This window comes from Oncorhynchus nerka, linkage group LG24 (genome assembly GCF_034236695.1).
Source record: "Oncorhynchus nerka isolate Pitt River linkage group LG24, Oner_Uvic_2.0, whole genome shotgun sequence".
NCBI classification, from domain to species: Eukaryota; Metazoa; Chordata; class Actinopteri; order Salmoniformes; family Salmonidae; genus Oncorhynchus; species Oncorhynchus nerka.
The window spans coordinates 41955985-41971607 of record NC_088419.1 but is presented as its reverse complement, the minus strand read 5'-3'; the positions used below and the strand labels follow the sequence as shown (position 1 = coordinate 41971607).

The 15623-nt window shown below is 46.1% G+C and overlaps 1 protein-coding gene across 1 annotated transcript in view; it reads right to left on the bottom strand.

Annotated features, from left to right (window-relative positions):
- Positions 1-15623, bottom strand: part of LOC115108006 (kelch-like protein 29) — a 333260-nt gene that overhangs the window by 120511 nt on the left and 197126 nt on the right. The window contains 4 exon segments of the mRNA XM_029631860.2: positions 14129-14487; positions 14489-14543; positions 14546-14620; positions 14623-14697. Of these exon segments, the coding sequence (XP_029487720.2) occupies positions 14129-14487; positions 14489-14543; positions 14546-14620; positions 14623-14697 (564 nt within the window).

The following is a 15623-nucleotide window of genomic DNA, read 5'->3' as shown; positions in this document are numbered from 1 at the left end:
AGGCATATCATTGGAAGATTGACCATAAGAGACTACATCTACCAGGTGGTCGCTTGGTGTCCTCCGTCGCAATTATTGCGTAATCTCCAGCTGGAGTATTTTTCCGTTTGTTTCTGATGAGAAGCCAACTGCCACCACTGATAGATTATCGAATAGATATGTGAAAAACACCTTGAGGATTGATTCTAAACAATGTTTGCCATGTTTCTGTCGATATTATGGAGTTCATTTGGAAAAAAGTTCGGCGTTGTAAGTGACTGCATTTTCCGGTCTTTTTCTTAGCAAACATGATGAACAACATTTGCTATCTAACTAAGAGTCTCGTCATTGAAAACATCCGAAGTTCTTCAAAGGTAAATTATTTTATTTGAATGCTTTTCTTGTTTTTGTGAAAATGTTGCCTGCTGAATGCTAGGCTTAATGCTGTGCTGGGCTATCAATACTCTTACACAAATGCTTGTGTAGCTTTAGTTGAAAAGCATATTTGACAGTGTTGTTAAACAAAAGGCTAAGCTTGTGTTTGAATATATTTATTTCATTTCATTTGCGATTTTCATGAATAGGAAACGTTGCGTTATGGTAATGAGCTTGAGGCTATGATTACGCTCCCAGGTACGGGATTGCTCGTCACTAGAGGTTAATGAACACAATGACAAAGTTGGATGACAAATCAGCAGAACTCATTGAAGTCGCTGACCAAATGAATGGTGAGAGAACTCAGGTGATGAAGATGGAAATATTGATTTCTAAGCAAGCGGAGGAAATCTCATCACTGAATCTCTCACTCCGTACTCAAGACCGTATCTGCAAGCCATGACAGATAAGTTTGAGACCGAAAGGAGCAAGTGTGACACTCATGTGTCCAAAATCAGTACTCGAAGCGCTCAAGTGGACTCTGCAATGCAGCAGAATACCACCCGTAGGTAGCATCTGGAGGAAGTCCAGAATGGTCACACTCTACCAATCCAAGCAACCGGAGCCCTGTACTCACAGGAGTAAAGACGATAGGTTTCAGACCTTGCCTCCCTCATGTGTCCCTCAGTCTTCTCCTCTTGGCCATTCGGCACTGAGTAATATTGTGCCTCTTGGCCAACAACAAGAAGGCTTGGCTTCTCCTCTTGGCCTTTCGGCCCCAATCTCTCCACAGGATGATCCCAACCCTCTCCGCCCGCTTGGCGCAGAATGCCTTGACAAACTCATCAAGATTTTCCCCACCTTTGACCCCGTTCCAGGTCAGCCAAACGATACTGAGACGTTCCTAGCTGACATAGAGGATGCGTTGGATGGCTACCCAAACGCTACGGGTTCTGACAGGGTTTACCTGTTGAAGCGAACATCGAATAGACGCGTGACAAGGTTCATTCATCTACAACAGCAACACGTGCTAAATGACTATGCTAAACTTGCCAATTAGAAATTAGAATTCAGTGCTTCTGCGACTCGCAAACACTATAGCTCACTGGCTAACACCGTTAAGCAAGCTCGGAACGAACACCCACAAGTTTACTTTGGCCTACTCACTGAAACAGGCATGGAAGACCTGTTACCTTTTAAACAAATGTTCCTGTCGTACATGTAACCTAACTTCATTACCTACTTGGGCCCTGCCGCCCACGTTGGCTTGCCTATCTTACAACTCAGAGAGCTTGCAAGCACAGCTTTTGAGGCACCAAAAGTTTACAATGGTAAGAGTCCTGACCACTAGGTTTTGAGGTTTGATCAGGAGCCCTCACTCCAGTTAGAGGGTTGTATGATCAGGTATTGGAGCGTTGAGAGATGACACACAACAACAGTTTCTACCACGAAACCATGATTCCAATAACCTCCGTGGTCGAAATAACTATAAAGTACGTTGCTATCAACATGACTACTGCTACAATCGACCTGTTCGCTACGTTCCTGCACCCATCCCACAAAAAGTGTCAGAGCACAAGGGTAACAAAGGGGTGAAGGACGATCAAAACGTGGACCAATGTTCTCCAGAAGTTCCACTACGGGAAAAACTAAAGCTAGAACAATTTGAGAAAAGGGTTAAAGATAAGTCACTAGGACTCGACGAGGAATTACCGGACACCAGGTCCGCAGGAATTAACACCCATAGCAAGGACGTTAAAGTTAAAATTTCTCCCGCTCTCATTCAAGACCCTATCCAGAGCCCGCTTGATCAAGAAACAAGCCCCCGGGCTTTGTCTATGGACTCTGATACAAAGGTGGTGAAGAAAAAGGTCAAACGCTTCGTTAAAGCCAAGCCCACTCAAAATCGGAAAAGTCAAACTGCTTCCACCTTGAACAGAAATGGCACATCACGTCGTTGCGAATGACCACTCCACTTTGTGGGGAATATGTCCACTAACCACGAATCTAAACGGCCATACTTGGAAACAGTCCTAGAGGACTGCTTAACTTGTCATGCGCTAATTGATTCTGGTGCGACAATATCACTCATCTCTCAAACCTTGTTCGATGATCTCAAAAAGGCTTTGAAGCCAACTAAACGTTGTTTAAAAGTGGAACGATGCGACACTACACTTCGAGGGGTCACTCAGACTACCTCGCCTCTCACATTGAGAATCATGCTGAAACTACACTTCAAGGACGTATCGCTCGTTCACCCTGTGTAAATTACCAGCCTCGAAACTGTAACCCTTCTACTTGGCGCAGACATGATGGATCGGTTACTCCCATTGATGGATTGGAAAACCAACCAGGTATGGTCACAGGCCACCGTGCCTTCTCCACTGACCACACTGTCCTCCCCTAACGCTAGCTGCAATGCAGTCATTCACGAGGGGTATCTGTCGAAAGCACCCCTTGGGAAAAAGACGTTTAGAAACCTCTTGGGGCAGAATCTGATCCAAGGAGATATTATGATATCTCGACACATTCCATCAGCCAATTTGATTGACCAAGAAAAACATTGATGCGCAGAGTATACTCTGCTTCCGATGATACACCTTCCGCTTTGTTGGGGACTGTCACCCTTTACAATGATACTAATGGCGTCAGTCCAGCAACTGACCCGATGACTCCCGCTGGTGAAACACTTTGAGATATCACAGACCGATATCCTCGTCTCAGTTCGCAGGTATCGCGGTGACTGACAGCCCTCGACAGCCACTGAGTGTTTTGAAGCACAAACACCAGGAGATTTGGTTGAAAGGTTACAGCCATCCTTATAACAACGCGGCCGCTGACAACTCGTACATAGGGTCCGACCTTTTCGTTTGGGCCTCAGACACCAACATCACCCGCTGGTGGGGGGGTCCCGAGACTCAAAGGGGGGAAATAGTAGCCGGTAGGGGGGGGGGGGGGGGGTCGAGACTACGGACAACACCGTACGAGGCCGCCAGAGCATAAATCAAATTAGTTGTAAACTCCCTATGAGAACAGTGAGGAGCAGACAGGCCCCTAGACGGGGATTATCTTACAACACATCTAAGATAGTACTGAGGTGTACCACACTGGTCATAAGGGAAGTCCAGTGGACTTGTCCACCTCCAAAACAAATGGCAACAATAATCATTCCTTGCCATGTGTAGGTTCAACTACAATACAACTAGTAAAATGCTTCAATCATGTGTTCCGGTAGTATAATATTTCAAAATAAATCGGTAGGATAACTGGTCCCTTTGAGCACCAGTACAAATACCAGTGACAGTCAGTCTAGCTACAATCAGTAAGAAGGTTAGAGACCTAACCAATCAAATTACCCTTGACGATAGCGACATAGGAGTCACTCAGAGTGCAACACGTGGAAGGGAATCTCCAGTGCACTCTTCCAATGGTTAACAGACATGTCACTAATAAATAGAATCCTCCATTCAGGAGGAAAATTATTAGAATCATTAACCACGATCACACCACGTACGACTGGTCCAATACTTAGAGAGTACTTCCGTCGTGAGGTTAGCTCCTCCGTGGATAACATAGCTATGACTGGTAGTAAAAACTACTACAGACTCCCTTGACACCAATTCTGACTGACCTGCAGGCATTGACCTGAAAATGACCTGACTACGTCAGACTCATTCTGAACAAGTTGTAATCTGCCAGGATACTTGGTTTTCTTCCCTTGCCATGCGCGCTTGTGTAAGCATAAACGCACATGCACAACGGAACATCCAATTAGGATTTATGCTAGGATCACTTAAGGGTCCAAGCAAAATACCAGCCTAAGTAAAGTTGAACATTTACTTCTAGGCCTTTGACTCTACAGCGCTCAACAGTTTTCTTCCCAGAAGTCCATAGGTCATCCCTGTAGATTGCCCAGAACTAGTGCCTTACAGCTGTAAACTTATCATATAGTTATCAACTTAGGTTAGTGCCTAAACAACACACCAAGTAGGAAAACCATAGATATGGCATTAGAGACAATGCCATGATAGTCATTTTGCCAGAACATTGGACGTATATAGAATATAGTCCAATTCAATGATTTTTGTGTGAGAACTATTTTTGTATATCTTTTGTTAATGCTTTCATTCCTTTTCGGTTCAGTTCCTTTGACACTTAGGAAGTGATAGAGCCATAAACAAAGTCCCCATAAAACCATCACTTAGTGCCACAATGCTGCTCATTGGGGAATGAATGTAATTATATATATTTCATGAGTGTATGTGTGTGTGTGCGTTGTTAACATCTGCCTAAGTTACTGCCCAGATCTTCCAGTCTGGACAACGACCAGACGACGGGTCCGGAACGTCGACCCCAATTCCGGACACCCACGGCCCATCCTTGTGGGGGCATGCCCCGCTGTCAGGGAGCCTACCAAGGTAAACCACCAGAGGGGGAGGGGGGGGACCGCAACGGCGATCACCAACCAGGACATCCCCTGGCCCTCCCTGGGGTACTTTGCAGCTTCCAGGGAACCAAACCAAGGTACATCACTAGAAGGGACCGCAACAGCGATCACCAACCGGACATCAACTGCCATCCTTGTGGTGGACTGCTCCGCTTTCAGAGAAGCCTACCAAGTTCAACCACCAGAGGGGACTACAACGATGATCTACAAACAGGACATCACGTGTTCATGATTTTATTTAGATTTTTAACTTACAGGACAAACAAGATCCAAACCACCAGGGGGGGTATGTCATGACGTTGCCCTCGTTGGGTATAGCAAGCCCCATCCCCTCTCCCTGCCTCCCCCCTGCCTCCTTCAACTAGGCTGCTGTGGTCAGAGAGAGGTCGTAAATTCCTGAGAAGACCCTGCCACATGGCCCCACCGTATAAGAGGCAGAGTCAATTTTCATAGAGCACAAAGGAATTTCTTCCACCTCACAGAACTTGAGGTACGAACACATTTCATGTTCCGGAGAAAGTATAAAAGATCGGTGAAGAATCCAGCTATGAACTGGTCCGTTTGTTACAACTTGAGGAAGCTCACGGGAGACGGTGTGGCCCCATTACCATAATGCTGTTTATATAATAGCCTCAGATATGAGGTTTACATCTAATTGTTTTATAAGATGAATGAGTGAGTATGATACTGTTTGTAAAATTGTGTAATATGATTTTGGACTGTTTAATGAAGGAAAATACAATTCCCTTTTGATTTGAACTAAATCAGAGAACCGCCCCTGAGCCCAGTTAGGGTCAGACATCCTGGGACAGCCCCTTTTCTGCCATTCCGAATAAAACCCAACTTTGAGAAATTATCACCATGTTTTTCTCCATTAGGAGAGGACAACGGTTGTAGACCATTGCTGAATCTTTTAACCATACCACGTGGTTAAACTCTTAGACTATCGATAAGACAGAATGACAACAAGTCTTTGATATTAATTACTAGTCTGCAGCTAGGAATTCGGTATCATTGAACGCGACGAACGACAACCGCCGAAACACACTGAGCGTAAATATATTGATTGATTGCAAATGTTCCCGAATGAGTGAGCGTTCATGTGCAAAGGATTAGCATTTCAATTGTTATAATTATCACTCTGTAGTAACTTCTTAGTCGACCCCCACTTCCCCTTTTGTCTAACAAGCCGCCATGCCGGTTTAGCCCACTAGGGCACATTCTCCTATCATTTCTTGTAACCACATTTACTTTGTTTGTTTATGCATTTCTGTGAATTACTTAGTTAGTAATAAATAAATGATTTAAGACAATTGATGTATGGTTGACTCCGTAAAGACTGGGTTTGTGCAGATAACCAACAATTTACAACGTTTGGAATGAACCTAACGTGAGGTAAATAATTAATTAATCAATTAGAAGACTAATTGATCAGATAAAATATCTGAAAAGTTATTTTAGGAAATGATAACTTTGTAATCTGAATATTTTTCCTTGGTGCCCCGACTTCCTAGTTAATTACGGTTACATGATTAATCAGTTGATCGTGTAATACTAATTACAGAGAATCTTTGATAAAAACTATAAGTCTTCAATTTAATGATAGTAAAGACACGACACAACCCTTGTACTAGAAAACACAATTATGTTCACCAACTACCTCTGTCAAATGAATAATACGCCTTGGTGATAATAAGGTAGACATTTCTGGAGCAACCTTGGTACATGAACTCACACAGCGGGCATATATTCATGATATTGGCTCAAACTTATTTAGGAGCCCATGCGGGAGGGCACTACTGAGCCACTGGTGTGAGGACTAGCTCATCCCTACCTCCCTTCTCCTACCTCTCTAACTTCCAATGAGTTTTCTGCTGTTTATACACTATGCATCGCTACTTCTCACTCCAGGGTGGAAGAGTGGGGCGAGGGATGAGAGGGAGACAGAAAGGAGTGGTTCTCCCCCCTTCTCTCTCTCCCTCCTTGTTCGTTCTTTCTCTCCCTCCCTCGCTATTGTATTTTAATGAAGAGGGGCCTTACCATGAGTCCCATACATTATCCCCTAATACAGTTCATATAGAGCTGGGTCATAGGTCATTAAGACAAATACTTGGTTGTCTACCTCCTCCTCCATGCACAGCAACGCTGCACAGCATTCATTAATCACACACACATTTCAAGATAATGCTCAGCGGCAGCAGCATAGGCACATGGCCAGTCTTACGGAGTATGATGAAGGGGGGGGGAGAGAGAGAGAGAGAGATGGATGGAGGGAGAGAGAAGGAGGCGGAGAGACAGAGAGGGAAAGTAGCACAGACAGCCACACGGCCAGCCTGACAGAGTGGGATGGAAGGGGAGAGAGAGAGAAATGGAGGGAGGGAGACATAGACGGGGGAGTGGGGAACAGTCACACGGCCAGTGTGACAACGTGGGAGAGACAGAGACACAGCAAGAGAGAGAGAGAGAGAGAGGAGGAGACAGAAGGAGAGACAGACAGGGGCCCTCCAGCTAGAGAAGCCACTAGACCTTGCTCTACTCCTCATTCTCCTCGCTTTCCTTTACCTCTCTCCCTTCCTCGTCCACTTCCTGCTATGCTAGAGGCCACTGTACTATACCTACTACCCACTCCTTAACATATTCGTCTCTTCCTTGCCCTCCTCTCTAGCCCACTGTGCTATACCTGCTAGAGTCCTGCATGGGGTCGGATACCCACGGTTCAGCTGGCGGATGGAATTAAACAAATTATTTCAACCTGCGGGTTGGCTCGCGGTTCAAAACAATTATATTTCTGGTTGGAAACGTTTTATATCAAGGTACAATATTTGTTTTACAAACCCAGGACCTTGTTGTGTTGTGATTTCCATTCTGTGAGAGGTCATCTAGACATAGTAGGCTACCAGCCACACATACAGTGAGAGGGTGTTGAGCAGGGAACTGTCCATTATTTGTGTGGAGAAATACAAAATAAAAAGGTTATGATACACCATCATGGAAACAGGTGCTGCACGAGTGAAATCCCCAGTTTTGGAGTGGAGAAGGACAACAATCCGGTAGATGGATAGGCGACACAGTCTGCAAAAATTGCAAGCAGGTATTTGTTTACGACAGCAGGAAGACAGCAGGAAGACAGCAGGAAGACAGCCACGTCGCCCATGATTAAAGTAGGCTTTCGTTCAAGTGATGAATGGACTTTTTTTTCTGATAATTACGTTGGCCTATGTCTTTATTGTTTAAGTAGGCCTATTTGTAGGTTAATTCAGGCTTTTGTTCATTTAGACCATACGCAGACCATATAAAGTTTAAACCGATGCGTCTGGTAAAAGTTTAAGTATAGCCTACCAAATAAATGTATTTTTGAAGCCTGTACTCGATTCTGGGAATTGTTTATTTACAATTCCATTAAACTATTTGATTATCGAAACAATATTGAACGTAAAGGTCTTGTTTTGTTATGTCGGCTATAGGCTTTCATTACGTAACAATTGTTTTTCCAAAGTAATTTGAGTTGTCAATGTGTCGCATCGCAGTGTGAAGATGAAACTAGACTGTTGTTAATTCATGGCATGGTTTCCTTTTATCCAAATGATGCATAGACATGCGGACAAATGAATTACTGCAAGGAAGGGGAATAATAGCCTACTACTCAAGTCATAAAAACAATTCAATCATTTGATCTACCTGTGGCTATGGAACTCTGTTCCAAGTCCATCCAGCCGTGCTGATCCAGTTTCCGCTGTTCTGCCTGCGGCCATGGAACCCTTACCTGTTCACTGGACATGCTACCTTGTCCCGGATCTGCTGTTGTAACCGCTCTTTTTCTCTCTCTCGCTCCCACGCTACCCGACCTGCAGTCTCGACCTCTGAATGCCTCGGTGACCTCTGAATGCTCGGCTATTAAAAGCCAACTGACATTTACTCCTGAGGTGCTGAACTACTGCATCCTCCATAACCACTGTGATCATTAACTGACCCTGCAGGTCATCTAGAAACGTTTGAACGTCTTGATGAACGATCTGGCCTTAATGACCATGTACTTTCATAATCTCCACCCGGCACAGCCAGAAGAGGAATGGTTTTCCCTAGCCACTGTGCTTCAACATCTGCATGGCTTGCTCTTTGGGGTTTTAGCCTGGGTATCTGTATAAGCACTCTGACAACTGATGATGTAAAAAAAAAAAAGGCTTTATAAAAGACATGATCAATTGACCTTATTTGGTCGGTAACGGATCGGCTCTCAGAACAATTCTATGCATGTGAGGTCGGGCTGTAGAGAGGAATCTGTAATGGTGTCGGTTATCTGGTGGGACCTGGAATTGATGTGGCCGGTGCTGGGCGCGTGTGGCTCCAAAAAACTGACCTATGCAGGAGTCCAATATGTGCTACATCCACTCTTCTCCTCCCTCCTCATTTCCTCTCCCACTCAACCTAGTACTATGCTTCTCTATCTGTCACCCACTCCCCAATGTCCTCCTCCTCCTCTTTTTCCTCCCTCACTATACCTGTCACCAGCTCTCCTCCTCCATCCCTCCCTCTCTCCTCTCCTCTGCTGGGGCCAGCGGTGTAAGTCAGTCTTTTAATGGCCTGTTTTCAGCTGGGAACGCCACGATTAGGAGAGTGACAGGGGAAATCTGAAGTAAGAATGGATTAGTACGAGAGAGAGAGAGCAAGAAAGAGACAGAGAGAGTGAAAGAGGGGGACTTAAGTCCAGATTGCTTGTTTTCCTGAGACAGCTGAATATAAAATTGCACCTTCTCAGTCTATACCATCCAATCTGCTCAGCCTTATTATCTTTTATATATATATATATAAATATAAAGCACAGTGTGTGTGTGTCTGTGCTACAGCGTGTACTAGTGTGTGTGTGCGCGTATGTGTGTGTGTGAGTCCGTGCGCTAGCTACAGTATGTGCTCAGTGTTAGCCTCCTAAGTGCGTGTGCTTAGTTTTTAATCTGAAATCCATAGCTGTCTGTATAGCTGTGTCTGTGGGCGATCGGAGAGGATCTCACCTCTATTTGCCATTCAGACCTGTCATGGTGGGGTTAATACATACACAGGAGGATGACAGCTAGATAACACCCCAGTCATCAGCTTATACCTTCAACAACCATCAGTCATCCTGGAGAAGCCAGACAGACCAGGAGGATTTGGTTAAAGATGTTACCGTCTCTCGTTCTGTTTCCCTTTCTGTTTCTGACTCTCTCTCTCCCTGTGTGTCTCTTTCTCTCCCTCTCTGCATGTGTCTCTCGTTTTTACTTTCTCCCCCCTCTCTCCACCAGACTGAAAAAGAATGAGTGAAACAAAGATGGACAATTAATCCTCTGACGGTTGATGAGGTGGCCACTGAAAGGTCATGAAAGGTCACACACACACACACACACACACACACACACACTCAACTCACTGGGATCCTAATCACACCAACACTTAAAGTGTCTAGATCCTACTGAGAGCCATTCAAATCAGCTTACTCTTTTTACAGTGAATTTGAAGCACTCTGACATAATGTAAAAATCCTTCCTCTGAGCTGGTGGAATACTATCATAAAAGAGACCCGTAACAAAGACTGCCTCTCAATATCCAAGCCCTCACTGAATATCCAAGCCCTCACTGAATATCCAAGCCCTCACTGAATATCCAAGCCCTCCCTAAATACCCAAGCCCTCCCTGAATACCCAAGCCCTCCCTGAATACCCAAGCCCTCCCTGAATACCCAAGCCCTCCCTGAATACCCAAGCCCTCCCTGAATACCCAAGCCCTCCCTGAATACCCAAGCCCTCCCTGCATACCCAAGCCCTCACTGCATACCCAAGCCCTCACTGCATACCCAAGCCCTCACTGCATATCCAAGCCCTCACTGCATATCCAAGCCCTCACTGCATATCCAAGCCCTCACTGCATATCCAAGCCCTCACTGCATATCCAAGCCCTCACTGCATATCCAAGCCCTCACTGCACACAGAAGAAGTGCACGCCGTAGGAGTGTTGTTGAAACCAAGAGGCCTGTGCCAAAGTGGGTGCTAAAATATGACTGATAACTGATTTAATAGTCACAGAACCAAGCAGATAATTCAGATTTTTCTTAAGGCAAGGACATTCATATCTGTCAGTCAAATGAAACACAGCGTGTTTTTGTGCATGTTAGGAACGGTAAAAGTCCCCCCTAACCACAGATCTAAAACCAGATTACCTTCCCCCAATCCTAACCTTAACTATCAGGGATGAAAAATAACCCTGGACCATTGCTTAGAGAATACTTCTACCATCTGGCTTCTGAGCCCAGCCCTCTCCCCAATGTTGGAGGAGTAACCTTGCCACAGCACTACACAGCACTACGGTGGACTTCATGAGGAAACAGGCTGGGCACAGCCCCCATCCTCATCAACGGGGCCGCGGAGATGGTCAAAAACATCAAGTACCTCGTCGTACACATCTGATGAGCTGAAACGGTCAAACCACACAGACACCGTGGTGAAAAAGGCACGAGGCTGTAGAAATTCGACCAGCCACAGTGTTCTACAGGAGCACCATCGAGAGCATACTGTCGGGCTGCATCGCTACCTATATGTACATACCTACCTCAATTACCTCGTACCCCAAAACATTGACTAAGTACTGATGCCCTGTGTACATAGCCAAGTTACCGTTACTTATTCCTCATGCTATTATTTTTCAATTGTTTTTCTTTTTTTTTTCTCTGCATTGTTGGAAAAGCCCCGTAAGCAAGCATTCCACTGTTAGTCTACACATGTTGTTTACCAAGCATGTGACGTAACATTTGATTGATTTGAGCAAGGCACGGCAACACCACCGCCGCTGACCGCAAGGCGCTACAGAGAGTGGTACGCTCTGCAGTACGCACCACTGGGTGCACACAGCCTTCCCTTCAGGACACCTACAGCACCAGATGTCGCAGAAAGGCCCAGAAGATCATCAGGGAACTCAGCCACCCGAGCCACGGCCTGTTCTCCATGCTTCAATCACTCAGACGTGGGCAGTACAGTAGCATCATGGCAAAAACTAACAGACTTGCCAATAGCTTCTACCCTCAGACCATCAAGCTGCTGAATAGCCACCACGAGTCAGCTACCTGCTCGCCCTGTACCCCTCCTGTCCCCTCCCATCACTTCCTGATGGCCACTGATGTTTAGTGACCTGAGGGGATATCTGTTCCCTGAGCGCAAGAGAGAGGAAGAGAAAGAGATGGAGCACAGCAGGAGACCAAGAGAAAGGGGGGTAGAGAGAGGGGGTGGAGAACACAATACGAATGAGCAAGAGATAGGGAGAGTACAGCAGGAGACCAAGAGAAAGAGGGGGGGGGGGGTAGAGAGAGGGTGGAGAACACAATACGAATGAGCAAGAGATAGGGGGAGTACAGCAGGAGGTGGTGTCAAAATGTTATGAAGACAGGCAGTGCACGACAGGCTGGTTTGTGGTGGTTGACTGGTTGATTATCACGGCAGCAAGGTTAAGTGTTCTTATAGTCTGGAAGGTGTCTCTCTCCGCTCCGCGAGGACAAAAGCAAGTTGCCGAGACGCCTGGCTAATTCTCGGCTAAGCTCTCTCTGGGTCATACAGCAGTCTATTATCCAGACTATGACCTTACTGGCAGCTCAAACATTCTAGACATCTCAAAACACTAATCTATGAAAATAGTCAGGGGTAAGAGTGAAGGGAATCTAGACAGTGCAGTCATATTAGTATCAAAAGTGCACTCGACCCTGTGCGCAAATCAAGGTTTTCAAGAACCCTCTGCTCTGATTTGACACCTGCTAACTGTGCTGCTGCTCTGAATGGAACTCAGCTATTCCTGTGCTTTTCCTACCACAGTGACATCTGTATGCTCATTTCTACCGCTGAATATTTCATAAAGTGGTACTCCATCTCGTCACGTCTCATGGTTCTAAGCAGAGCCCCCTGCATGCGTTTATGAAATAGAATTGTACTGGTACTAGTACTTTTGGTAGGAAAGCTCTGGTTTAGTGTAGTTGCAAACAATTCGGATTAGCTTTGGCTATTGGAATAAATACTACATTATATAGATTGTGAAACACACAACGTATGAATTCAAAAACAACATTTTGGCTATTCGACTAAATACAATAATTGACAGCATAGCAACAATATACCCATTACAAAACCCGGCAAGCATCTAAGCGAACAGGAGACGCAGCAGAAATTAGCTGCCGGACTGCAGTTCAATACGTCCGCACTCTAATTGTCTGTGTTTCCATTCCACCTTCTGTCTCATTTAAATGTATCTCAGGTAGCCTCCGCTCCGACTGCCACAACTGCTTTCTACATCAATCTGGAAACTCATTTGCACACGTTCTATTGATCTACTCCCAAAATAAAAAAAAATTAAATGAGTCGGGGGGGAAAAAAGGCCAATCTAAACTCTAGATTAAAAGCTTCATTAAATGTGAAAATTGGTCAGGGAATATAGAACATCTGTCTCTGGCCCTGCATCACAAACTCCAAGGTTAACAAACAACAATTTACGGCTTTGAGATGCAGCCAAACCCGAGACGGCTCGCCATACCACTGAGCTCGCAGTCTTCACAAAGACAACAAGAGTTTGCCAGGCTTAAAAGAAACTTAAAAAGTGACTGCAGGCGTGTCTGGATAATTTAAAACAATGGAATAAGGTGTGTGGGTGTGTGCGCGTGCGTGTGTAAGCTGTGACCTTGGTGCAGCTTTGTGAAGATTTGGCACCAGTACCAGGTATTGTTTTAACTGTCTCCTGGTTAGATGTGTTTGTAGTGTTGTTTATAGAGTGCTGTCAACATAAACTAACCAGAAAAGCTGTTCCCTGGAACAAACCACACTCTACCCAGAGAAGCGGCTCCCTGTACAAACCACACTCTACCCAGAGAAGCTGTTCCCTGTACAAACCACACCCTACCCAGAGAACCTGCTCCCTGTACAAACCACACTCTACCCAGAGAACCTGCTCCCTGTACAAACCACACTCTACCCAGAGAACCTGCTCCCTGTACAAACCACACTTTACCCAGAGAACCTGCTCCCTGTAAAAACCACACTCTACCCAGAGAACCTGCTCCCTGTACAAACCACACTCTACCCATAGAACCTGCTCCCTGTACAAACCACACTCTACCCAGAGAAGCTGCTCCCTGTACAAACCACACTCTATCCAGAGAACCTGCTCCCTGTACAAACCACACTCTACCCAGAGAAAAGCTGAGTCCTACACTGAGAAAACCTACTCAGTAAAAAACAAAATAATTAGAGAATAGTTGTATTGGGCCTGTGTTACATTTGGTGTGTGTGACTGCAGACTTGCCCAGTCAGAGTGGGTCTGTCTTACCTTTAGGATGTCCTGGGTCTGTGAACTCGTACTTTCCCATCCCCACCGTCCTCAGCATCTGCAGCCCATTGGGCCCTCTAGGACCATCCTGATTGGCTACTGGAGTAGGAGGAACTAGCCGCGCCAACTGCCCATTGGTCAGAGGCAGGGCATGGGGCTGTATGAGAGGGTGAGTTGGGTGAGAGTGGTGAGGAGGGGGGTGAGGCGTCAGATGACCGTTCCCCATCATTCTGTGGTTTTGTTGGTTGGGGTGCGCTCCCCTGAGACCACCTGAGGGGGTAGAGAGGGGCGAGGAGAAGACAGGGGGCTGGGCCAAGGGATAGGGTGGCTGGTATGGCATTTTGAGCACCATGGCGGGGTTGGTGGGCAGTGGAGTGCGGGGGTAGCTGGAAGTGGGCTGTCATGAGCGGGTGGGGTGGAGGGGCATGGGTGACTGGATGGAGGGAGTCAGACCTATAATAGGGCACTGGACAGTGACACTGTGGCTGAAGGAGGGGGCTGGAGGGGGTAGGAGTGGGGCAGGAGACTTGACTTGGTCACTGCTGCTACAGAAGGTACCCATGGAGGACCTGGAGAGAGAGAGACAGGGGGAGAGAGAGAGAGAGAGAGGAGGGCGAGAGAGAGAGAGGAGAGAGAGAGAGGGAGAGAGAGAGAGAGAGAGGAGGGAGAGAGAGAGAGGAGAGAGGAGGGCGAGAGGAGAGAGAGAGAGAGGGGAGAGAGAGAGGGAGGTCGAGAGAGAGAGAGGAGGGGGAGAGAGAGAGAGAGGGGAGAGAGAGAGGAGAGAGAGGGGCGAGAGAGAGAGAGAGGAGAGAGCGAGAGAGAGAGGGAGAGTGAGAGGAGAGGGAGAGGAGAGGAAGGAGGGAGAGGGAGGAGAGGAAGAGAGAGAGAGAGAGGAAGAGAGAAGAGAGAGAGGAAGAGGAGATGAGAGGAAGAGGAGATGAGAGGAAGAGGAGATGAGAGGAAGAGGAGATGAGAGGAAGAGGAGATGAGAGGAAGAGGAGATGAGAGGAAGAGGAGATGAGAGGAGAGGAGAGAGAGGAAGAGAGAGAGAGGGGAAGAGAGAGAGAGAGGAAGAGAGAGGAAGAGAGAGAGAGAGAGAGAGGAAGAGAGAGAGAGAAGAGAGAGAGAGGAAGAGAGAGAGGAAGAGAGCGTGAAGGGAGCGTGAAGGGAGAGAGAGGGGGAAGGTAGGGGAGAGAGAGAGAGGACGGAGAGAGAGAACACGAGGGTGAGATAGGGAGGAGGGAGAGAGTTTAGATTATTATTACATAACCTCATCATTTACTTGATCCTTTTAGATAGCTGAACAAATTGCACAACAAATTACTTTTCATACACCACAGTTCAAAAGTTTGGGGTCACTCAGAAATGTCCTTGTTTTTGAAAGAAAAGCAAAAGAAATTGTACATTAAAATAACATCAAATTGATCAGAAATACAGTGTAGACTTTGTTAATGTTGTAAATGACTATTGTAGCTGGAAATGGCAGATTTTTTAT